Source organism: Takifugu flavidus, chromosome 5 (genome assembly GCF_003711565.1).
Source record: "Takifugu flavidus isolate HTHZ2018 chromosome 5, ASM371156v2, whole genome shotgun sequence".
Classification (NCBI taxonomy): domain Eukaryota; kingdom Metazoa; phylum Chordata; class Actinopteri; order Tetraodontiformes; family Tetraodontidae; genus Takifugu; species Takifugu flavidus.
In genome coordinates this window covers 15,724,429-15,749,689 of record NC_079524.1, presented here as the reverse complement: position 1 = coordinate 15,749,689, position 25,261 = coordinate 15,724,429, and the positions used below count along the sequence as shown (strand labels likewise).

General features: G+C 40.7%; 2 protein-coding genes across 4 annotated transcripts in view; one reads left to right on the top strand and one right to left on the bottom strand.

Moving 5' to 3' along the window:
• Positions 1 to 2,658: 2,658 nt before the first annotated feature.
• Positions 2,659 to 22,773, bottom strand: slc15a4 (solute carrier family 15 member 4). Of its 2 annotated transcripts, none has more exons than XM_057033794.1 (9): positions 22,489 to 22,773; positions 21,421 to 22,034; positions 19,211 to 19,503; positions 18,430 to 18,571; positions 18,139 to 18,219; positions 15,662 to 15,842; positions 12,890 to 13,048; positions 10,140 to 10,298; positions 2,659 to 3,914 (listed from the first exon to the last, which is right to left on the bottom strand). In XM_057033794.1, exons 2-9 carry the CDS (start codon positions 22,000 to 22,002, stop codon positions 3,763 to 3,765), a joined length of 1,749 nt encoding a protein of 582 aa, XP_056889774.1. In that variant the 5' UTR covers positions 22,003 to 22,034; positions 22,489 to 22,773; the 3' UTR covers positions 2,659 to 3,762. The 2 variants fall into 2 exon arrangements, with proteins under 2 accessions (XP_056889774.1, XP_056889775.1); XM_057033795.1 differs by lacking the exon at positions 2,659 to 3,914 and adding an exon at positions 9,075 to 9,350.
• Positions 22,774 to 22,979: 206 nt separating this feature from the next.
• glt1d1 (glycosyltransferase 1 domain containing 1) overlaps positions 22,980 to 25,261 on the top strand; it is a 32,800-nt gene continuing 30,518 nt past the window's right edge. For both annotated transcript variants that reach the window (XM_057033798.1, XM_057033797.1), the window contains exons 1-3: positions 22,980 to 23,295; positions 23,698 to 23,846; positions 23,934 to 24,039. In XM_057033798.1, the coding sequence (XP_056889778.1) occupies positions 23,228 to 23,295; positions 23,698 to 23,846; positions 23,934 to 24,039 (323 nt within the window). In that variant the 5' untranslated portion in view covers positions 22,980 to 23,227. The remainder of the gene's footprint in view (positions 23,296 to 23,697; positions 23,847 to 23,933; positions 24,040 to 25,261) is intronic.

Genomic DNA, 25,261 nt, shown 5'->3' with positions numbered 1-25,261 from the left:
CAGTTTCAACTTTTATGATGTGCTTTCAACAGAGGCAGAATTTGTTCTGGGCTCTTGGATTATTATTTGTTCCGTATGCACCTTGAATTTGTCATCACATTTCCACATCCAGGGAGGTTGGAACAACCTTAAATAGTCAAAGTAGCATCAAGCTCAATGCCGATGGTTGTATAGCCGTCCCCTTTACCGTGCTTGCCTATAATCTTCTTCTGATCTGCTGCGACAGCTCCCTCCTTAGCTTCTGTGGTCTGTGCCACAGGTACCCGCACGATAGCAAAGCTACTTTGACACGTCTCCCGGGTCAAATTAAGACTTTCTAGGGGTGCCAGGCCTGGTTTATTAGGTCTTTTGAACCACAAGTCAAAGACAGTGTCTGATTTTCAGTAGTTAATTTAGATGGTTTCAGGTAATTTCAGCGCCCATTGCTGTTTTTTTCTCTTAAATGGATTGGTCCACAGATCTATTCTCATCCCCTACTTTGCTGAGGATCCCTTATTAGAAATACTTCAAGTGAAACCAAAAAAACACTCACAGTCTTGCTTTGGTGTCTCACAATCTGAAGGCCTGAGGCACGAGATTGCCAACTAAAAAGGAGAGCTCAGATAAGATAATTAACGGTGTGTAAAGGTGGGTGTTTTAGTACTAAGGGATAACCCATTTGTCTCATTGGCTGTTCTTTCCTAAGCAATGTATCTACATTAGCTTATCTAAATTAGCCCAAGATAACTGCTAATCCTCTCACTCCTGGAAGAATCTTGGAGTATCTGCCAGACACTCATTACACAGGTTATACTCAGCTAACAACTAAAAGCAGATTATGGATTATGGAAACGCCTGTGCAGCAGCGCTTGCAGGACTCAAAAATATTCTAATTGGTTGCCCTTCAAAAAGTGAAGAGAATCACCTGGGTCAAGCTAATTACACAGAGGTGTGTCGCTGTTAAAGCAACCTGTTACAATATTTTGTAATAAAACACAGACGGCGCTGCGACTCAGGCGACCGTCAGGTTGTCAGTCTGCTAAAAATGTTTCATCTCAAGCAAAATGTGAAAATAAAGGATTTTTAGTGCCATTACAGACTGTCAGACTGGTGACACTCAAAGAAATGTCAGGAAATTGTCAGGTTGGACTATTTTTGATGGAGCACTTGCAAGTTGAGGAATAAGCTTGGAGATGTCTGTGTAGATTCTCAATCATCCAGGTCATTGTATCCAAGGTAGTTTTCTATGGACCATCATTAGCATGCAGATGGTCCACAGGGGCTATATATTTTCAAGCTCTCTCCCCAGCAATTTCAGAACTGAAGAAGCCTTCGGGATAGAAGGCGAAACGTCTTCAAGAGAAAAAATCCCAGTCCAGTTGACATAGAAAACTACCTTGGAAGCTTGGAGATGTAAAGCAGAATGCTAGTTTTGGTTGAGGCTGCACGCACCTGGTGTAGGTTTTTCTCTGTAGTCACGTTTCCTCCCACGGTGAAGGGTGCATTATTTGCAGCTGGCACCGAGAGCTTGCGGCAACCGCGTGCAACAAAGATCGAGCTGGTGGGCAGCCGGATCACCTGAGGGGGAACCTGTCGTGTGACACCTGGGTGGCACCGAAGTCGCTGTATGACACATTTTTACCGATGTTATGTTATTTTATTTAGCAGTTTATCTTTCAAACTCCAGAGTGAGTTGGTCACCCAGGAAACTTGACCCCCACCTCCTCATCGACACGCTGTTAGATATTGGGCCAACGGTCTCCAACCTGCGACAGGGCGCATGGTGGAATGCTTTGAAACTTTAGGAAAAGAAGATTGAGGTGGCTTAACTTTTTCAGAGAAAATGTAGGCAAACGGCCTCGATGAACAGTCTCTTTCAACATTGGTTTCAAAGAAACGTGGTGGGTTTCAAATGTCATCAAACGATTGAAATAATCCAGAGAACACCATCACCGAGTGGCCCTAACCTTTGAAGTTGGTGTTTCGCTATTAAAAGACTGCGACCAAACCTGTTTTTCAATGGAATAAATGCAAGTTTCAGGGAGCTTAGAAGAATTACTACAACTGCTGTATATCTGTAGTCTCATCCCAAGAGTCCTCAATGTATCAGAGGCCTGTAGAACTTGTAGGTAAATGTTTGGACGAGCAAAGTCTTTAGCAGCTTTAATGGACACAGAAGTGTGTGTGTGTGGGATGGGGGGTGTTTTTGTGAGAGAACGAAGCGTAGCTAATGTGTGCACCCTGAGTCGAGTTGCTTTAACTGGTGCTGTTTGAACACAGGGGCGCTATTTAAAGCTAAGATCATGTGAAGATCAAGCAAATTTAAAACGTGAAGAAACACCACTAGGCCTGAATACATTTGAAACAGCCACCTTTTAAACACGCTGAAGAAGAAAATATCCAAACAGGGAAGAAAACAAAGGTCAGCTGTCAGTAAATGTGCCAGTCGCTGCGCGCTACTGCTCGTTTTATCGTTGCTAATTTTCTAGAAAGTGCCATTTTTAATTTGTCCTGATTTATCATGCTGTTTACTTTTAAAATACAAAATTTCAGAATGCCCAGTGGAACTATATCAACGCTTTTTTTAACCGTTTGTTGTTGTGTAGCAAACTGCTCTGCCGAGACCCTCCCTCCACCACAAAGGTCAGTGTAGCCCATTTGGACTGAGCTCAGAATAAATACACAGAAAAAACTAATTTATTGCATATTAACGAGACATACAGTACCATAAAAGAGACACATCTCACAGATTAAAGACAAAAACAAATCAACAAGGCCAGGTTTTGTCTGTGCAGAAGTCACTTCTTATTCCAACTACACTAACCTGATTTACCCCCAACACCACACACACGTCCACACACGTCCACACACGCGCACACACTCCAATTTCCTGCAGCTTTATTCAGTGAGCTCATACGAAAGCGCTTGCTTTAATAAAAGCTTGTGTTGTGTCCAATTCTGAGGACAAAACACACTGTTTAACAATATAAAGCTAAAATAAATCAACACAGCCTGACAGATACAACAAAACCACAAATCGAGCTGCAACATTCCTGACGACATTAGATGCAAAGTGACATTTGAATAATAATACTGTTTCCATACTGAGAGGTGTAAAACATCCAGTGGTAAAGGGGTAGTTTGCAAACAATTAACACTCCCTCTGTGCAGGTAGGAGAAATCACATTTACTGTTTTAAAGGGTGGCAGGGCCTCGTCTGGACAAAGAATGTGACCAGATGTGCCAATAAAACGTGGCAGAACTAGCAGATTAAGATGATGGGCTGTCCTATACAACAACGGCTCTGCAGCTTGATTGGAATTTAGAAAATGCTCAGAAGTTTCTTACAAGTCTGAGATTTCGATTTATGGTTTGATATGATCACAACTACAGTAAAACATATTTTTAAGTCATTTAAAGCAAAAAAAGCCTAAAGTGAGACAAGTACCGTGACTAAATACTGATGTATTGACATCCAAAATGCCAAAGATAAGACTCTGTCTATATATGATGGTAAGGATCCTCAAAATGAGTGCATAAGAAGAACATAAGGCAACAGAAGTAAACTCTCTGAAAAAAAAAGTGTCACCACAGTGTAACATGGTTAATCTCTATACTTTCAGCGGCACAACAGTTTAATAAACATTTCACAAAATTCTCAGTGGTCAAATGATAAAATCTGAGCAGGCTCAACACCCCCGGAAAGACCCGTGGATCACTGGAAAAGGCAAGGATGGTGGAACTGGAAGGGGGGGGGGGGGGGGGGGGGTACCGGGATATGTCTTAGGAAGAGATGTGTGTCCGCCTTTGACTTCCTGCTCTGGCCTTCTGCTTGTCGTACTTGACGGACACGATGAGGAACACCAGCAAGGTGATGCCCTGAATCCCTGCCAAGAGGAAGAAGTAATAGTGCAGGGAGCAGTCGTTGATGTTACCTGCGGAGAGGAGACATGAAGGTGGATGTTGGAGGAGACAGGAGAAGTCAAGAGTAAAGAGCAAACCACGACACACTCACAACAAAATGGGTCTTTCATCACAAAGTACAACACTCAGCTAAATTACACATGTGGAGCACGTGGCGTGCTGCTGTTTTTCCTTGGGACATCAAAGGAGGCTTTGCTTAGATATGCGAGGCAATTCTGCCAGGTAGAAAAGAGCAACACGGTTGATTTCATCACGCAAACCCTAAAAGCATCGCATGACCTCTTTTTATTGAAACTGTGGTGCAGTATTAAAGACGTCAGGAAAAAAAGCTGTGAGAATGAAGTGCAACCCAAAGCTAACGTCCCAAAAGACGGAATCATGCAGACTAACACATCTGTGAAACGTGACGTGCTACTTTTTCCCCCCGAAATCAATGTTTTCTGTATAGGTGTTATGGAAGGACGGGAGCAAGGAAGGAAAATGGAACGCCATCAGCGTCTTGGCTCAACCCATCTGAGCACTTAGTGCACTGGGCTCCTTCAGCAGGTTGAGAGAAAAGCTCTGAACACTCCTGTTCTCTCCCAGAACAAACATCTCCACAGTTCAACAACAGAGCCAACTCAACTGGCATCCCGGCCTCTCTCCTTTTGACCAGGACACTCGGTGCGATCGAGCTTTAGAGGAACCCGATCGCTAATTTCTGAGGAAGAAAGACTTGACGGCTTTTCTGTGTTCCTGCTGCAATGATTTAATTAAGCTCGCGAAGAACTTTCGCAGCCTTCTCGCACGGCCACGCGATGAGGCGTGACGCCGCCTTTGCATCTCCATGTCGAGCCGTCGCGTTTGGGAAAATTGGAAGCAACCTTGATCACAATTAGAGGAGCGGAAAACAGACCAGGTTCTGCCCTGACACGGTCAATCGGTGACAGAACCCTCAGGGACAGAATCTAGTTTACCACTGATTTCCTCAGCACTTCATAGATATATACAGAGAATAATGGGCAAATTTTGGTAAACAGGACGTTCTGACAGCTTCTCTTAGAAGAAATTCGAGACGGAATAAATGTAAACATGCTTGCTGCTCATTCGACAAATAAGAAATCTCAAATAGATGTTTTGAGGATCAAAGGAAATGAAATAGCTTGAGACTGGAGGCTTTCAGCCAAGGTTTTTAACATGTTGATGGATTGTCCTCAAGGCTTTAGTCATAGAGAATGAAGGCCTGAACAGCTTGTGTGTTATCAATTATCCACATAGAGGTGTTTCCTTTAATCACCCATCTGTCTGAATTGTGTTGTGAATGATAAGCTTACATCCAAGAGGAGCTGCCGCGGGATGATCAAATACCTTTTAAAAACACGGGCACAATGACCAGAGCAGACAGGAAGGCCTGGGAGGAGTGTGTGGATGTCACCGAGCACCATTATAGAACGCAAATCTGATCTGGGTGAAGACAGGTCTATTGTGACGCCTAAATTCATTTTCAAGGGCTCTAAAGTACAGATAACTGAATGCTGGGAAGTTTCATGTGCGGTTTGGTTCCTCTTTCCACTTCAACACAAATGATTATGCACATTTTATATATGGAAGAATTCAGAAAAGTGACTCAAATGGCTGTTAGGACAAACGTGATGTGTAGTGCTGTAGATAACGGCAACGCCCGCTCAATGCATATATCTTTGACTATATATAAATCCAGCATCCAGTAATAAGTCAGCAATCTTGACACAGTAATTAGGGCAAACTTGTGTCCTTGCTTTAGTCTTATTACAAGTATTTTTAAAAACTTTCAGCAAAATGTTTCCGCATTCATCTGTGCAATTACATGTAGCATGTTTTTGGCGCTATGTGATAAAAACATCAGCGTGGCAGATGAATGTTGTGACAGAAGAGATTTAGCGCTGGAATATAATTTCTCAGCACAAAATATGACTCATTTTGCTCTAAAATACCAGCAGCTTACTTTAAATAGCTTTACTGCACTTAATCTTCAACCGCGGTCGTGTCTCTCCTTCTGAATCCACACTGAAATAACCCAAAGTAAAATAGAAATTGAGGCCATCGCTCTGATGTGATAATTGTGTCTGCCAAAGTGGATATTTATGCATATGTCTGATAGGTATGAAATTTACCATCTTCAGAGCTTCATAAAAAGTGAAGCCGAGACATCTTGATTATGGCCGTTGGCTGGCTGCAGCCGCCCTGTTTATGGCCGGGAAGGATCTGATCATGATATAGCGCCATTCTATAGTCCTGGAGATGGAGAGCAGGCTCATGAAGTTCTGCCCGAGCAACCGGAATACCTGCAGCTTTCCCTATCACCATCTTGTGAAAAGTCAAAACTGATAGACTGACATCAAAATGAAACACCGCGAATAATTAATGAAACAGAAAACAATGTACTTAGCAAGAGAGCACCGGCAGAGGGTTAAATAATCCATACATAATTGCTCTTTCACGGTCTTCCACTGGAGTATTAATTAACAGAGCAGCAGCAAATCACAAGGGAGTGAGCACACAAATTACAGGAGCTGAGCATCGGCTAAATAACTAGCGATGATCTGGGACATCAGGAAATGCTGCTGCTGTGGTCCAAGCGTGGCCCCAAAGACTGTTCCCCGCTTCCCAAACCTCTGAGAAATCCAATGTGGGACCAGAGGAAAAATCAAACATCTCATTCCTGACACATAAATAGGACTGACATGAGTCCAAAGGTTCCCTTTTGTAATGCATCTTGTTTAACATCAGCTTAGGATCTGACTTCTCTTTTACAGCCTCTGCCCCGTAGACCCACTTGGCAGCGGAGTCTGCTGCTATTTTTTTTTATATGGAAATTTAATTACAGCTGCAGAGGACTAAACAAGGACTTGATGCAGCACCCACTAATGAAAACCATAAATATTTGACAGATTTTAAAAAGGTAAATTCACTGCTAAGGGTGGAATTGAAGCCCGAGTGGGGAAGCAGAGAATATACCTGGTTCTCAAGGTCTGAGTTGGAGAAGGGTGAGCTTGTGACTGCGCCAAAGCACCAGACAGGAGGACAATGTACATCTGTAATCATGTGACTGTGGGTGGGCTTGCTCACACCAAGTGGGTTAAAGAGGTCATTATCAATGTAAGGTTTGGAAATGGATCAAAGCATTTTCAACTTTTCTCCATCTCAGCTGGCTGTCTGATCATTTCATCCATAAATAGAGTTATTTTCTATGGCTCTCCTCTTCCTTAAGAGGAAGATAAGTTAAAACTTTGGGATTGATACGAGAATTTCATGAAGAGATATAAGACGTTCAATTCTGTGCAGGTGTCCGATCTTGCCTATGGTTTGACTTAATACAATTCACATCTTCAAAAAAAATCCTTTCAGCCTGAAAATGTCAGTGACATTACCGGTTCCCAATAAAACTCTGACATTTCATTTAATACAATCTAACAGTTCACGCGCCGACTTCAGCTCACTCGCTTCACAACCCAGACATTTGATAATGTTCAATCTTAACTCAAACAAAGAGCAAAGAAAAGAAATAGCGAAAAGCTGCCTTCTGTCACGTAACCGTGACAGCAACGTAACCGTGACAGCAACGGAAAGGATAAGTGCGTCTAAAAATATATATAATCAATTAAATTTGAAAAGAACTGAAAATGATGCAAAGCTGGTCCGCGGATGACTAACAGTTCGGTGCTCTGCCAAGTTTATCTGGACCAACTGAAATAGCAAAACATCTGCTGGATGATTCCTCAGCCAGATGTGACCACAGCAGAGAAACAATATTCTGCGGGATTTGATTGATCAATAATTTTAACTCATGCGCTCACTATATAAGTGCAGGCCCAGATGTGGTTCAAAGATCTTTCTTTAATCACAGCCTTGCTGAGATTTCTAATAACCACACGTGGAAATTCAATCTAACAGGGGAGATGTGATTTGTACATTTTCCTTCAAAATATGACATGAGATCCTTGCATGGGAAAGCTTGGCAGGGTAATATTTCCTGTTCTGAGTTGGCGAGTTGGTATTTTTAGCGTCCGTGTCATTTTAAGATGACAAAATGCATAAATGGCTGCAACTGGTTATCCTCGCTGATTTATTGTTAATCATTTTGCGTAGATGAATTGAAAAGTATTATCACAGGTAAACAAGATTTTAATCGGTTTAACATCACGTTCTTTGTTGTCACGCTATTTTCTTTTTAACTAAGTGTTCTCGACTCTGGTTGGTCAATATTACAAAATGGTCTTAGGTACCTGCTTGTTTGTTCAGCGAGGCCTGTCTGCAAAAGCTAAAAAAGTCGGGTAAATTCGAGATATTTTTTTTGCCCTTCTTTAGGCTGTTTTCAGTGCATCGTCATCACAATCAGGAGATGCATTAACAATCCACTCTGTTGGATACTATTCTTGTGGCACCAGTAGGAACAAACTGAGGAGAGTTGGAGTTTGACAAGCGAGCTAAGCCACTGTGATGCCAGACTTGTGGTGCCATCTTCATGTAATGCTGCAGGGACAGCTTTACTTAAGAGGAAGAAGGGCTATGTAACCAGACCCCCAGCCAGTGATTAATGTTGCTCATCTGTCTTCAGGCCTGTGCAGCTCAGTACAACTTAGCACATTTCACCCTAGATGCTGTTTACTGCACACCATTTTTGCCTGGGGCCATGGAAATAAGTTGAATTCATTCCACCTAGAGAGCCCAGAGATGTGGAAGGAACATGCAACAAATCTGAGATAAGCAGCCACAGAATCAAAGTGTGTGACTTTCCAACTGTACTCAATGTCTAAATTTTGTGCCTTTTATCAGTGGCCAGGAGGAAGTTTTGTTCCATTTCTGCAGCTCACCTTGAAAAAACTTATTTTAGAATGCTAAGCTTCTCACATGCAATGCGGTTCTCGTAAACCTGCTCTTAACATGACGCAAAGCTGAGCAAAGAATGGATTTATAGAACAGGCGACACATTCTGCAATGCTAACATCAACAAGGTACGTCCCTACCTGTCGGCACACTATATTAATGAGCTGTTAGGTGTTTGGGGGGGAATGTTTTACAGTGCTGGCTTCTTTGCTGCAAACTCAGGGAAAAGTACCTCTGGTTTGGAAGCCTCTCTTGCTGGGAAGCCCATTCATCCGCTGCCACGGCCGCACCATTCTTTCTAACACTCCGACAGATTTACACAAACCTTTTGTCATTAGTCTGACATGTCTATTTATTATAAGAAACATTGTTAGAACAAGAAAGTAGCTTATTGCTCGGTGATTAATCTACTCCTAGAATGCTTTAAATCAGCAAAAACTATGGAAATCATTAAAATACCTCCCTGTAAATCTTACACCGTTTGAATCAATACCAGCCATTCTGTTTCCCTACATATTATCAGAGAGACAACTACTTGTAAACTGTAGTGCTCCGTTCAAGAGGATTATGCGTGGTCGTGGAGATCAATCGCATCAGGTATCCTGAAGAGAGAAGCATCAATCTTTAAATAAAGCCACAGAAGGACTCCCATTAACTGAAGTACAAGTCCATATCAATAAACACACATCCTGTTGGCATTGTGATTTAAACTGTATAACAGTATGAATATCTCAAGTTAATATTAAGTCAAAGGACATCATTGAGGATGTATAGGCATGATTGAAATGGGACAACGTGACAGATGTTATTAGTGCTCTGGCCTTTAAACAGAACAGATAGAGACAGACTCATTTCTTTAATCATGTCCAACTGTCATGAACTAGTCCACTAGACTGAATAATGACAACTTTTCCACAGGAAATCAGAACAGCATGTTGCACATCGACTATTTATAATACACACTAACCGTTAGAGTTACAGCCACCCACATCTGGCCCTAACTTTATGTTGCATTGATTATTTTTTAACGGTTGTGTTTAATATTTATTCCTACTGACTTCTGCAACTAGCTGAAATTTCCTTCATCTAGATAAAACCTTCACACTGCTGCACTTTGGAGAATCAGGCAGCAAACTCCACATGTATTTACACTTCAGACACCTTGGCAATACTTTGGATGGATTGAGAGAAACACAGGACAAGGTGCTAGCACAAACTGAGTCCTCGTACATGCTCAAGGCTAACAGCTCTGTCAGCACATCAGTGTAAAACTTCCCATCCTCTTCATGTCACATAGTTTGAGTAACTGTTAGTAAAAATACCGATTACAGTTGTTCCTGTTTGCATTCTATTCTCTTTGGTTTGTTTTTTGAATTAAGTGTAACTCTTACCAAAGTCCTTGTGGGAAGACATCCACCCAATTGCTTTGAGAGAAACTATAGCCAGCAAGCCAGACCCCACGAAGGAACCAATCCCAGAGAAGAAAAAGAAAAGCCCCATGATGGCACTCTGCATGGACTTGGGCGCTGCAGAATAGGCAAACTCCAGACCTGTGAAAAAGATAAATGCAAGGTAATGTTACTACTATGCAAATCCAAAGTTGACAGCTGAGGATTTTTGATGGCTAAATTTCGGTGGAGAAGTTGGCATGTGGATGCTTTTAGGATTCCTTTTCCTTCTGAAATACACTTTAGTCAGCATTAACTGTGCCTGAAAAAAAAAAACTACATGAGAAAAAGTGGTTTGATGATGGGGAGCATCAATATGCGTCTACTTTACATAGAGTTCTATCTGCCTGCAAGCTGACATTGATAATTTCATGCCACGTCAAACCTGCGCTTTATCAAATAAGAGCTTAGAGCCGCATTTCTCTGGAAAGATTAGGGAGCTGCAGAGCATAGTCGATAAATACGGTGAACACCTTAGTGTAGGGCGGGGGTCACTGTGCAAATCAACATGAAAGGTTTTGTGCAGCTGCCTGTGCCAAGTACACAAAATAATAAAGCAGACATGTTTGCCAACACGACATCGCATAAATGACCTTTCCCCAAGTTCATCAAAATATGTATATATATCGTAGAGGGCTGGCAAAGATGAGAAAAGACTATCGTATACAATTCAGAGGACATGCGGTCCATCTGTGTGACACTATTAAAGCCCAAACAATAAAGTATAAGGACGCCTTTCAGGACGGGTGGATTCATTTATTAGTATTTTACTTTTCCTTCAGAAGAAGTCACTGAATAACACTGTTACTTTGTTTTAAAGGGGTAAATGTAATTAAAAAGCAAACCAAGAGGAGATTTATATATTCCTATTGCCTGAGATCACACAATCTTTTAAAGAATATAAGCAAAAGCAGTGTCCTCCAAGGCGAGGGATTTCCTTGAAGTCGGATGGTCCTAGAGGTTTTAAACAGATTTATCCAAACAGAAATTGACTATGGGGAAATATATCTCCTAAGCAGACATATGTCAAAATTCTGTCAGCCATTTTTTTTGTGGTAAATCCTGTGGGATCCATGAAGTTTATTTTAAGGATCCCTATCATTTTATTTTGTGAGATTCAAAATGGGCCTGATAGTTTGGTGCAAATTCTAGTGTCTTTTCAGAAAGCATGTGGGTTTCTGTTAATCCATGTTATGCCATGCTTAATTAAGCAAATTAATAATGTTAAATATGTGAAAGAAGCCCTAAAGTGACTGGATGAAGCTAAATAATCTGCATGCATGTGGGAAAAGAATAAAGGTCCTTGGTATTAATGGTTTCATCTTTTGACATGAAAATAATATAAATATTCTATGTGAAAGCCTGGAACACCGTGGTTTGTAGTAATAAGGGAATGACTCAATCACAGCCTGAGGCCTCGACAAACTTGAATCACTAATATAATTGAGGCCTGAAGCCACAATAAAGTAGCATAATGAAGGGGAGATAAAGCTAAATAAAAATAAAAGCTATTAAAAGACAGATCTGCATATGTTGTGCGCTGCAGAATGTAGAGTAGGATAAGAACGGGACTCTATATCATAGTAAGTGAATTTGTCACACACTGAAAGTCTACTCTTAATAAAGCAGACTACTGTTGCCATTCTTTCTACTCTTGTCTCGGGTTCTGATCCAACCTATAAACAATTTCTCACTTTGACACACTGTTATACTACATGGGCTATACGGCCTTAGTTTTAATAGCTTTTAATGGTAAAGGAGTGGGCTGGTAGCCCAGGTTCTAGCCGATATTCTCAAATTTCCAAACACAGTTGGCAGAATATAGTAGTCTGGCTCTTTTTTTTTGTATTTGTTAATCATTTACAGAAAAAATATGTAACTAAGCTGTTGTGGAATGAACCATCAAAGAAAAAAAACTATACAGAAACTATTGGTATTGATTTAAAAATAGAATGCTAATAGCACTAATATAAGGAATAGTGATGATAATTTTACCTGAAAGTGGAGGGGAACGTTTATGTTTTGCATTTATTGTCACTGTGACCATACAGTCAAGAAGGCACGACACAGATTAAAGTAAAACCATCATCCATTGAAACACTCTTTTAGCTATTAAGGGTACTAAAAACTTATGGATCCTCTTCTCTGTTGTTTGTGCTACAGATGGGATTACAAAGATAAAAAGGAAACAAAGCTTCCGTGTTTTTTTTTGTCAGTATCCATCTGGAAAAGGAAGAAATCTGTAACTCCAGACATTAGCACAGTAAAGCTATAGCCATCGTCATCATCATTGTCACTGTCTCAGTTCAAATGGTGTCAAATGGTTCATGCACCCCTTATTTATAAACTGTTGCAATGCTGAGCAATGCTCGCCTGGCAGAGGGGGATAATCAATTATCGATCGGGTTCTTGGGCTGTTTAATCTAAACTACACCCTGCAAACACATTAAGCTGGTGCAGCCTTGAAACTTGACAAAAATAGATTTATGCATTAGTCTTCATTTTGTTCTGTTTACAGTTATGGTCACCACTAGTCTCAAACCGACATCCCTTTAAACGTGCATTGTGTGAAGGTATGGCCATCCAGCTCAGAGACTCATTGCTGGAGGACAGTGTATTTTTGCTACTTTGAACCAATGCGTCCAGCCCACTACAGTGTTGAATGAAACTTGGCAGAAGTCAAACCACTTTACCTGCAATGCTGGCAAAGATTTCGCTGATTCCTATCAGCACGTACTGAGGTATTTGCCACCATATGGGTAAATCTGCTGCATAGTAGATAACGTTGCCAAGCACCTGGTCAATGGTGCCACTGGACTTGACAATCTCTAGGCGCCTGGTCTCCAAAATACCTGAGGGGTCAGACAAAGAAACCATTTACATCGGTGGTTGACAGGAAAAATAGTGAGAATAACGAGACACACAAAAAATATATTTGACGTCACCGTGTAGCAGGTACAAGAATACACAACAACACCCATCGTTAGAGGGTGTGCTATATATCATAACCATTACACATGGAGGAGAGGATATGAATTAAATAACAATCAATCAGAGTCACAAAGTACTGTAATAAATACAGATTTTGGTCCCTGTGGCCGAGGTGGTGAAGTAGATCATCCAATGTGAGTTGTTAGTTTGATCACTCCTCCTTGCCGCCTTAATGCCAAAGTGAGTGAGAACCAAATAATCGCGGTTTCGATTACATTTAAACTAATCATTAAGTCCGAGTTTCCCCACAGTTAAGTATGCAACTCTAATAAGAAGCTAACTAAAGTTGGAGGGTTGGGGGCCAGTCAATTAAACATTTAACATCTAGTATTAAGAGCACCCTAGCCTTTATTTGGATCACATCTCCGCACTGCAGCATTAGAGAAGATAGGAATGGATCACCGATGACAGTTCAATAATAGGAGTTGTCATCAACTGCTGCTGCCTAGTAAAAGCTTTATTCAATAGCCATTATCATGTTACCCTCTGACTACTTCCAGATAACTCCCAGAGACAGCCTTGTGTCATAACTACACTTAACCCTGCATCTGAGAGGAGCTGCAGCCTTGTAATCCGGCTATCCTTTAATACCAGGCATCCATCCCAGACAGTGTGGCCTGCGTGCTGCCTAGAGCAAGACTGCTGCCCCTGCCAATGAACATCAGACGGCCAGTGCTCCCGTTCGACAACAACAGACATACACACAACGAAAATAAGGATAACAACACATAAATCGGGAAAAAAATACAAAGTAAAAATGTGAGACATCTTTTTTGATGCAGTGGCAGTCCAGCTTTTTACACCCCAGTATGTTGCACAGCCAGGCTTATCAGTCTACCATCCTTTCAACATGTTTTTAGCTGTCCCTTTGCACCACAAGAGGTCCAACTGTCCTGAAGCCATGGGTGTCAGCAAACACAATGTAACCCTTTGAAATACCACTGCAGCACTACCCCGAATCCCTGCATGTGTCTCACACATGGTGATGAAAGTAATTCTAACCCTAAAAAAGCAGTAGCATGGTCAATACTGAAGACAGAGGTTTGCAAACTGATGCCACAACATGTTGGACTGTCCAATCCGCACAATCAATGCCACGCGCTGTCATTTCCCACCACCAATCTGTCAAACTGTGATTGTAGATTGCGTTTAATGAGCACCAAGGAAACAGAAACACAGTTAGGGGAAATCATGTTTGTAACGTGTCAACAGATGGGATGTGTGTAACCGTTTTCGCGTGGAGCAAAAAACAAGGCTGGCGGCATGAAGGAAATAAGTGCTGTTGAATGAAAGCGACAAACGGAAGAGAAAGATCCGCTATAACAGATTTTATAAAGCTTGGATTGCCTGTTTTGATTTATCAAATCCAGGTCACACGTGTGTCTAACAAGTGTTGTGACCAGTGGTCGGCACTCTTTTAACATGAATCACTAAAAGCACAGCGAGTTACACAATATACTGTCAACTGTGTTTTTGGTTAAATTTAAAACAGGAAAATCAACAGCCAAGACATTATTACATTTCAACCAGTTGAAACTGAATAAAAAGGATTAGACACCATTTCCCTTTCTTATATAAAAGCAGCAGGTAGCCTTTAAAATGAAACAGCATATCACAACATATCAACTCACATCGTGTCAAGTTGCTTATCTCTCACTTCATTTCTTCAGTTTGTTTAAAGGAAAAACATTAGATAACCCCCCGTCCAAAAAAAACAGGACTTGTAATCAACACCTGTCAACCGCTGTCAGGTTTAGTTTGGTGCCTGCTCAACAGTTAATTGGCCGGTTGAGTCTCAAACGTCAATAACTAAAAGATCATCAATGACAGAACGTGTTTATAAGCTATGTGACGGAGAGACTGCACATCAGGAAAGTGGGGGAGATCAGTGGTTGCAGACAACATAATGTGTATCGATTCTCAGGAGTATTGTGCTTCCTTTCTACCTCCAGTGCTGCCTCTTGAAAAACATTTTAGCCTGGAATCATCAATGCCGCAGCACCCGCTGACAGGCCTGCCTGAGACTTTATTTCCAAAATAAACCACATGGCTGGAAGTGAATATGCAGCAGAGAGTGTGAGTGCACTCAGCACCAGAAAGAGGGATGACACAGCTCCACTACTCTTCTACAGGCCAATTTCCCCCTGTCATTTCAAAGTAGAAAGTCATGCTTGGAATTATAAAAGTAAAACTCCTGTGTAGTGTTGTCAAAAACATTGACAGATGTTATATATGTCATAAGAAACATGCCAATTAATAACTTCAGGTGTTTTCTGACAATTATATTATTTTATTGTCAGTTATGATGGAATGCTCTAAGCTTGTATTTATTTTCAGATCATTTTTCCTCATTCCTGATGTCTCCGTTAATATTAATATTCGTCTTTATAACCCCAAACTCCACTGTTTCATCAAGGTTTGTCAGGCCTACTTAAACCGCAGCACAGAGACGAGGTGTTTGTCAGAGAACTGACCTGCTGCTACAGCCGACCACATGACAAAGAACATCCCCACTGCGATTCTCTTCAAGGAGGAGGGCAGCAGGCCACGCTGCTTCAGGATGGGGTCCACCACTTTATCCTTCAGGGGAATCAGCAGGAGGATGAGCACTGCATCAAACATGGTGAGCCAGGCAGCTGGGAAGCGGAACGTCATCTGAGGGGTGCGAATAAAGGAGCAGATTAGGTGAGACAGGTCCAAAAAAGCCCCAAAACAAAACAAAAACAACAACAAAAACAAACTCCCAAACTACACTGTAACAAAGCTCAGTGTGTGTATGCGTTTGTGATGTCTTGATATTGCTTTAGCACCCCCAGGTGGTCATGGACAAAACAAGCGAAAACCCACTTTTTGATAAAGAAACAAGACAAAGCGTCACAAAATCAACTCAGTGAGCCAATGACTCAAATAAATTCTGCCCATGACAGGTTTTTTTCACATCTTCCCATGTCACTAAACAGTTCTGATCATTTTAAAGGAGTTGACTGGACAATGTATAGATTCAAACTAGGGGGGAAAGCACTCTAGGCAGCAGTGAGCCGTAGCACAGAGCCAATTCAGTGCCCACAAACATACATGCTGCAGATACATTCACCCTTGTATTCGTTTCTGTACTTGGTTATTCAGAGCCACCCAGATCACTGCAACCATCGCTGTATAACTATTAGATTAGGGGTAATTATTCCTTCTGCAAATTCCTCTAATGTATACACTGTTCTAAAAATTCTCCCTAAACCCGTTTTCAGCATCGCAGCAAATGTTTTTTTTACATGCATAATATAAAACTACAATATTGTGAATTCAATATAAGCTGTACTTCACTTAAATCTAATGAAATATTTAAACACACACATAAATGTAATCTGACACAAATAAATATGGTGCTAAGAGACTGAAGGACAAATGCATCAAATGTAGTCAATGACAAGTTGAAACACTGACGCATTTGAAATACAGCAAACATGACTTTTGTACAACTGAGCACCAGATGTGTTCCCTTTTAAAACCTCTGGTCACATCATTTATACACACATTGATTTTTCAGTTGTGGGAATCACCACAAGCAAAGCTACTTAGAGTGTTTTCGTTATCATGGTCGTGTCTCCGTTGGGTCAGGTTAATAGTGCATGATGTTCTCCTATCTTCTCCATATCTATGAAATATATAATATGTATAAGGCTATCGTAGCTCATACATTTGGATTAGCTTCAGGCTTCTTTATATTTGTATACATTTATATTTGTGCAATTATGCACTCAGTTTTGCTCCAGTTGTGTTCCTTCATGTCTTTCTTTTGAGTAATTTATATATGTCTTCCTGTTACTGTTTTTTTTTTTTTATCTTGGGAAGGTAAACATGTAAAAAAGCAACATGAGAATCTGCAATTCTGAAGGGAAAACCATCAATAACAGTAATGCCGTGTCAGAAAATAACAACAAATCAGCACATTTTAAGTGTTTTCAAGATTTAATTTCAGGAAGTAATAAAATTAATCAGACACTAATTGTGACACATGGGTGTAAATTAAATGACACAATATAACATAACACACGTAAACTGCTGCCTCCATTCAATTTACTAGACAGTAAATATAAGCACTGGCCTTGGAGAGGTTCCTGTTTTTACTTATTGAGGGAAAGCTGTAAGGTAGTGAGGAAGTTAATAGCAGAGGCTTCTCTTTTCACTTCCTTTTTAATGGTCAGAAGTGTACTGAGGGTGTGAGCACAAAAGCACTTAGTTCCGTTTTCTCAAGATATGAGTGCAATGTTAAAATTATTATTACACAACTTTGCAAAGACTCATAAGTAGTCACTGTAACACTGTAATGTAAGAGGCATTAGATTGAATGATGAATCTATAATATTTTTTAATGATTTAATTTAAATATTTTGAACTGAACTGAGTGGTAACTAAAAACCTTGGTTTCCTGTAGGCCTAGATTGTACTGTATTGGTTCAGAACCCTCTTATAATCGTAGCATGTAAAGATTTCTATATTAATATAATTAATATCAAAGGTCTTCATGCACATGACATGCCTAGCTGGAAAACAAAAGAGTATTGTAAATCTAGTGCATTGCAGTTTAGTGTAACTGTATTATTCAGAGCGAAATGCAGAATAGGGTATTAAATGTAAAGTTACTGAGATTTGCAAATTGAAGTTATGTACTGCATAAATCCCCAAGGTTTTACCGACTAGCACTGCTGCCTGCAGGCATTGTGTGTGTCTGACCTAATAACTCACCAAGTTTTAGCATAGAAATGTTGTACAAACCCGGTAAAGTATCAAGACTATGAAGCTACAAACATCTACAATTGACAATGACTGTAGATCAGGCAGATGTTGCTTAGCCTGACACATTAATGTCAAACAAAACACATCACAATGTACATGTCATGTTTAAGTTCAAATATTACAAAAAGAAAATTGGACTGAATCAATTTTCTTTTACCTGGTGAGAGTCATCTGTGTTGTTTGATTCTGTACCCGGAATCCTCAAATGCAGGCCCTGCAGGATGTAAGTTGTCTGCATCTGCAATAAGAAGATTAGGGTCTCAGCATAAAGTCATTCTCCACTTCATGATTACCAGGACATCTGGCATCCAGCAATTCTTCTCTAAGTCTCAGCACAAAAAAATCTTAATTTTAACAAGCGTATGACTGCATCAGACAGACAGCTAGACAGACAGACAGATAGGCAGACAGGCAGACAGACAGATGGACAGCTGGCTAGCTAGCTTACCTGAAAGTACACAGTCCAGTATGGGACGAGGGCAAAGAAAACAGGGAGAATTTTCACCATGGATTTGACCTCATCTACTTTCTCTTCAGGAAATTTTCCTCCATAGGTGACTTTCGCATTGTCCAGCAGAGTTGGTTTGTTCCTTTGTGGCAAAAAGGATAAGGTGACCTTTAAATTACTGTGATCAAAAGCAAAATATAAACACAGAAAATGTAAAAGACTTTGAAGTGTGAAACTGCCCCTGTTGTGAACGATTTACCCTTAAATAACAGCATTTACGGAGATAAAGAAAAACCTTTATTCTAAATCCTATAATCCCCATCTCTGGAGAAAATGTCTTAATAGGGAATTCTTTAAAGGCAGCAGGATTGGCCAACTTAAAATATTCAATGTCAGGTTTTTGAACCAATTGTGTTTCTTTGGTTCAAAGTCAAGAAGTAGCATTTTAGAATAACTTTTCACCACAGGGAATGAAGATGGATGTCTAGACCTGTGGGTGAAATGGAGAATTATACAGAGGGATAAAGAAGAAATTTAGCATAAAGGTCTATTAACATCTAGCAGTATTTCTCCACTGGTCCCCAGTTATCGTCCCGCTGAATTTTGACACGAACAAAAACATTTCATCCACAGCTGGGAAGCAACTTCCAGTGGAGATTAATGAGCCTGCTGCTATGGAACAACTGCGAGAATCCTGTCATTCAATAAATGGATTTGTCACTTGTAATAATTCTTTCAACAATGCATAATAGGCCTGTAATGAATGACATGCGGCTCTGACCGGAGCAGGTTAGTGTCCTTTGTCTTGTGGGAGCAGCAGGCAAAGCCCAAGATCTTGAACATGTCTGTGAAGGCACTGCCATCGGCAGGTTTAGTGATGAAGACGGTACGGCCCAGGAGAAACACCAGGAAAGAGATCCCCAGGCAGACGGTTGGGATAATATAGCCCAGCTCGAAGCTGACATTTTGCTGGATGTAGGCCACACCACCCAAAGAAAGAATGGCCCCCAGGTTGATGCACCAGTAGAACCAGTTGAAGAACCTGCGTGTTGCCTCTGGTCCCCTGTCTTTAACCTACAACAAAACAAAGCCCTCTGCGTCAGACAACATGTCACCGTAAGACAAAATAAAGGAGTACAAAAATAATATCATTTGGAAGAGGCTTTTTTAGATACAAACATGATTTAAGCCTGGAGATTAAATGATTAATTATGGAATCAGGAAATGGAGCACCTGCTTTTATACCAGTTTGGGGATTTCAAAAGCCTCAACAGCTGGAAAACAATACAGGATATTAAAACTGGAAAGAAATTGGAAAGTGGGCTGGTAGCAGCTGATGTGGGAGGGCTGCCAGGGTGCCCGTGAGCAAGGTGCTGCACCGCCACACATTAAGCATATTTCTGGAGTGGCAGGGCAAGAATTCAGGGAGACATTAAATAATGTTTGTTCTCTGAAGTAAAGGAAATCTGTGTCTTAAACAGCCAAAAAGGTTTAACAATTCATTGTAGCCCTACATGGCTACTAAAAACCCAAGCTGCTGTGCCAAAAGGGAGGAGTGACCACAGGCTGAAACTAACCAAGATCACGTGTAATTCCCACCACGACACTGGTGACTATTAAAGAAAATAATACTGTTGTCATGACACTAGTTCTACATGCAGTAAGAAAGATTAGAATGGTGTCATGGAAACATCATTAAATGGATGTGACTGAAATATGGGTACAGATATAAAAATGCAGCTACAATTAACTAACTACAGTATACAATAAGTAGTCCCTCCAAAGAAACAGGATTCGGTGATCACATAATTCAACACATGATCAGCCAAAGCCTGCGTATTATGCAGGGGGTGGGGTTCCTTTTTTTTTTTTTAAAGATTGATTTTAAATTTAAAGTAACACACTGCACTTTTTTGTTCAATGTATTGCGTTGAAAAACACCTATTTTACCAGAAAAGAATAAATTTAAGAATATAAAAGAATATATTTAAGTTTGATTTTTTTTTAATCAATACAAAAGTTGCAGCAGATCAGAAGTTTTGATTTTGTAAAGCTAAAACATTTTTTTCCCCCTGAATGTACATACTGTACAATATGTGCACTCATATCCTTCCTTTAAACAGTAACAATGAGTACATTTGGAGAAATTTGGAACTTGTGAGGTTTTTTCTGCACCATGGTCAGCAGATCAGGAAAAGCAACAAGCCTGAGATTCTAGGACATTAACAGCGGTGACAGATATTGCCCCAGAGCTTCAAAAACAGCCAAATAGTTCTATAAATTCTTTCCACTTTAACTGTACATGACTGTACATGCATCTCTTCCAAGGCTCAGTGCAGTCTTAGATGTCAATTAAATATCCCTATTCCTCAATTCTAACATTATAGGACCATTTCTTTAATTTACAATGATATAGTCTCAGGAGCAAAGTTGATCCTATTACAATCAGTAAATAATGTTAGTATTAATTGTATATGAATGAAAATATTCTATTAATATGTATTAATTTTGAAATAGGTTCAGTTTAATTACAAAGAAAATCTTTTGCACATTTCAAGTATCAATTATTATCTCTTAACTTCTGTTGATAACATCACCGAGCCGAAATATATATGAGACAGAGAAAGACACGGACAAAGTGTGCGTGGCAGATGTGCATGACTCACTCTGCCTCTGCTAATTATATCTATTCTTGAGATTTTTCAAAAATAAATACATTCCTGATTAATCTAACTTCAAAACTGAATTTTAATTCTTCTGCATAATCAGTTATTTTAGCAGTTTGAGTCTTGATGAGCATGATTTGAAAGTGAGTTCCAATCCAATTTTCCAAATGCATGTGACTGATAAAGGTCATGTGGGTCTAGACAACTGTCTCAGTCATGTGATTTTTCAGGACAGTATCCATGTTGGTTTGTAGTAAGCCGTAAGGAAACTAGGAAAAAGGAATCACATGGAATAGAAAAAAAAAAGAAATAAATACAACACTACCTGATCTGCCCCAAAAGGTGTGATGTTGGACTTGACGGTGCCGACACCCAGTGCGATCAAAAAGAGTCCGCTGTAAAGCACTGTGCCGCAATACGGTGAGCGAATTGGGCAGGTTATGTTGCTTGAAGGGGTGCTGTTTGTGCTCAGACACTCCGCAGGTTGCACTGGAAAAGCTGGCTCTTCTCCGCAAAGGTGTAACCTGGTTTCCTCATTCGAAAGGAAAGGGAAAAACAGCATCCCAATAAAGTATAAGATCAAACTTGAAGCAATTGTCCAGAATTTCCCAAAGTACGCATCTGCCAACCAGCCTCCAAATGGGGATATTAAATAGGTGATTCCCATAAACATCAAAGGTGCTTGGCTGGCCTTGGTACCCTCCCAATAGAAGGGATTACCATTGAGAAAAAGAACAAGATTTGATGTGATGCCATAGAACGCTATCCTCTCTAAAGATTCAGCCAACAGGATGGCCGCACATGCCAGCCATCTTCCCTGGAAAATCGATTGTACTGGTGGTCTTTGCTGGGAATCAGAGTCCAAAAGAGGGCTGCTCTCACTGGGATTCCTATTATTATTATCCATTCTTAAATTATGTGACGGCGTGATATTTAAGCCTGCAAAGACAGAAAGCAGGAGTTAGTACATTTTGTGTGGGGAAAATAATAAAGGGCAAGATGCTTACACTTGATTTCCAGAAGCAATGTATGGTAATTTCGACAAATACTGGGAGGCCTGATGACAAAGACAAATTGACTGGTCCCAGTGGGTTACTGCACAGGTGTTATGTAATGACACCACTTATTCACTCTCCACAATGTTTTGCAGTAGGTTCTGCTGAGAACACACTTTGACTTTGAATTTGGCGTTTCTCTTTAGCAGTGACTGCATTTACATGACTGTAAAGTAACAACGCACAAATTCGTTTGCAGTACTCTACGACTTTTTGCAACTTTCAATCTATGCCTTTGACCATTATGTTGCAAGTCGATTTTTGGAAAATACGGGTACTTAACAAATAAGCTAGCTTTAGCATAACGCTAGCTTAGTAAGTTTGTTTTGACATATTACCTTTGATTTGTGAAACACCTCCTGATGGTCGTCTGTTACCTCCATATATCAAGAAGGCTTCTGCTGTTCAGTTTGTCGCTTGCATGTTTTATAAATATATATATATATATATGTATATTTTCTCTTCCTTGATGAATTACTCCGTAGAAGAAGTGGAAGTCAATAAAATAGTTTGTCACAGTGGTGCCGCGTGACACACAGCTCAGTCAACAAACCTTCACGCTTGCGTATAGGCGATCTACAAATGATGCGCTAGGGGAAATGTAGCGGCAACGGTCGATCCACATAGTTTGGGTATTAGTTCAGTCAACGTAGCCGCAACACCGAGAAAAGGAAATGGCCTGTTTTGTTTTCATTTTAAACCGCTAATTTAAGAGCACGTATGCTTAACAAGAACACGCAGTTTGCAATTTCTAGTATTGATTCGCTTTAAAATACCAATTTCACAGGTAACACCCTGCGCCACGAGGGTCTGTGTACCGACGTATCGTTCCGTGTTTCTGGGGGATGCTTTTAATGGACGGACAAAATATATGAGGTGTGCGCTGGCACTTTTTGACCGCCAGTAAGCGAGGTAGCCAAAATGTTCTACGTGTTGTGTCGATTGATAAACATTGATTCAGGAAGCGTGTCAGAAGACCAACCCTACTGAGAAAGCACACAGGGATTTTGCTGTTTTGTTTCTGTATCTCACCGATGTTTAAAAGCAAACTGCCACCTTAGCATTTATGGTGAAGATATGAAAATATTATTTCTCGCTTGCCTTAGCCCCAAAACTGGGAACAACACCACAGCTGAGCGAATAAGGTAAATAACAGGTGTATAGTGGAATGAGTAGATCGCCACTGGTAAAATAGCCAATTGTCATTTGTGTAACATAAAAAAAGAGAATCAAAAGCATTTAACTTTACTTTTGAGATATAATAAATCAGCTGTTACACGATTAAGAGCGTTAAAACAAGTGCAATTACTGTTCTGGTAATGTGTGGTCACACTTTCTGTTGCTTCGACTCATGCTCCCACATTACAGCATGAGTAAAAATGTCAGAACACAAGTTAAAACATCAGTACTAATAAGATGTTTCTTTATTAACTTATAAATATCACTCCCATGCCATGACACATCATAGTAGGGCGTTATCACAGTGTGTTTAAGTAGAACATTGGCTTACTTTTCAATGACTGATCAAGGTGTTTCTTTTATTTTAGGTCCCACATTGAAAAAGCGGGACACACTTGTGAACTCAGAGATGCAAGAGAGTTTCAGTCTTCTGCTGAGGTGGCTGAGCTGTTATCCCGGCATCATTTTCAAAGTGCACTTGGCATTCATCTGTTCAAAGCTGGCAGATTTCTCTTAGGTAAACCATCTTGAATGTATATATCTGTCCAGCCCGTACTGGTACGCTGTTACTTGACCCACACCATCTTTTTTTTTCTTACAACAGATATTCAAATACCCTTTGGCATTATCTTTGGTGGAACAGACATAAATGAAGATGTGAAAGTTGAGCAGAAGCGTGTGGTTATGGAACAGGTGCTGCTGAAAGCCAGGTGATGTGTCTGACAGCTGTTTTAACCCCTTTATCTCTAAATAGTTCCTATCTGTGAACATAAACATGCCAGCAACAAGCTAACTTGAAATATATGTTGCTGCTTTTAGAACATCAGGTATTTTTAATGCATAGCAAATTATGTATTATTTGTGGATTGATGCAGACATTTGATACAGTCACAGTTTACATTTGTGTTTATAAAATCTAGCTTTTGGATTTTTTTTTAATCTTTAATACATATATAACAAGCATTGCTCTTTATAATATTAGCCAAGTGTCTCGCTATGGGATGGAGCCTCCGACAGCTGTGACAGCTGTTGATAAGCATCTATCTCAATCTGCCAATGCCAATTGGCCGGTGAAAGGTGTTCAACTGCTCCGCACCCAGTAATCCCATCTACTAGAAATAGAATGCACGGATGACACTCACTCAATTCAAAACCCCGTCTCACTTGAGAGCTTATCTCACGTCGGAGCTTCGCTAGCTTAACTGCTCATCAGACAGATTGTTGTCACTGGACATTAGTGTCGTGCTCCAGCTTCTGCCAGAATTCCTTTTTGTTTCCCCCCGCGGATGCTCAAGTCGGTCAAGCTGAGCCAGTAAACCAGCTAGTAACAGCCTTTTTCTCCAGGGTAAAATTGTGCAGGAATAAAATACTGCAAAAGGACATCCACCCATTGCGTTTTACCTGCCTGGAGATTAACCATGCAAAGGTCAGCTCTTGACATTCCCAGGTTCTAAGGACACTACAAAGCATTCTCAGTCAAGAGCATCACACCCAGGGTAGCTTTCCAGGGTAACTTCCCAGACCGTGACTGGTTTCTTTCCACTGCTGACCACAGCACAGCTGCAGAAGAAGACAAGAACACGACCAAGGAAGTTCTGAAGGTTGACTATGACTAGGATGCCCAGTCAGAGGACGCCGTGCTTAATTTGGCCTCACAGAAGGTGGGGATGACACCATGTTACTCAATGAGGAAGATGACATCTTTGTGGCCCCAGCTGAAAACCTGAGGAAGTCTACCAACAGAGGGCAAAGCGGGGTGAGATCTCCTGCTGCATCCCTCCATGTGGACCTGCTTGGGATGTGTAAATGTGTGGCAGAGAAACTGGAGGTCCACTGGCTGGTTGTAATAGAGGAGTCCACCCAGGCACATAGCTGGAGCAGAGTGCAGTGAAACAGCTTCTCCCTGTCCAGGCTGCTGGCTGAGCCGTCCAA

Coding starts and splice junctions, on each gene's coding strand:
- slc15a4 (XM_057033794.1), bottom strand. CDS start 22,002: ATGGATAATAATAATAGGAATCCCAGTGAGAGCAGCCCTCTTTTGGAC. Junction 15,843..18,138: donor ACACAGATGACTCTCACCAG/GTAAAAGAAAAT, acceptor CGCACCCCTCAG/ATGACGTTCCGCTTCCCAGC. Junction 10,299..12,889: donor AATCTTTGCCAGCATTGCAG/GTAAAGTGGTTT, acceptor TCTTTTTCACAG/GTCTGGAGTTTGCCTATTCT.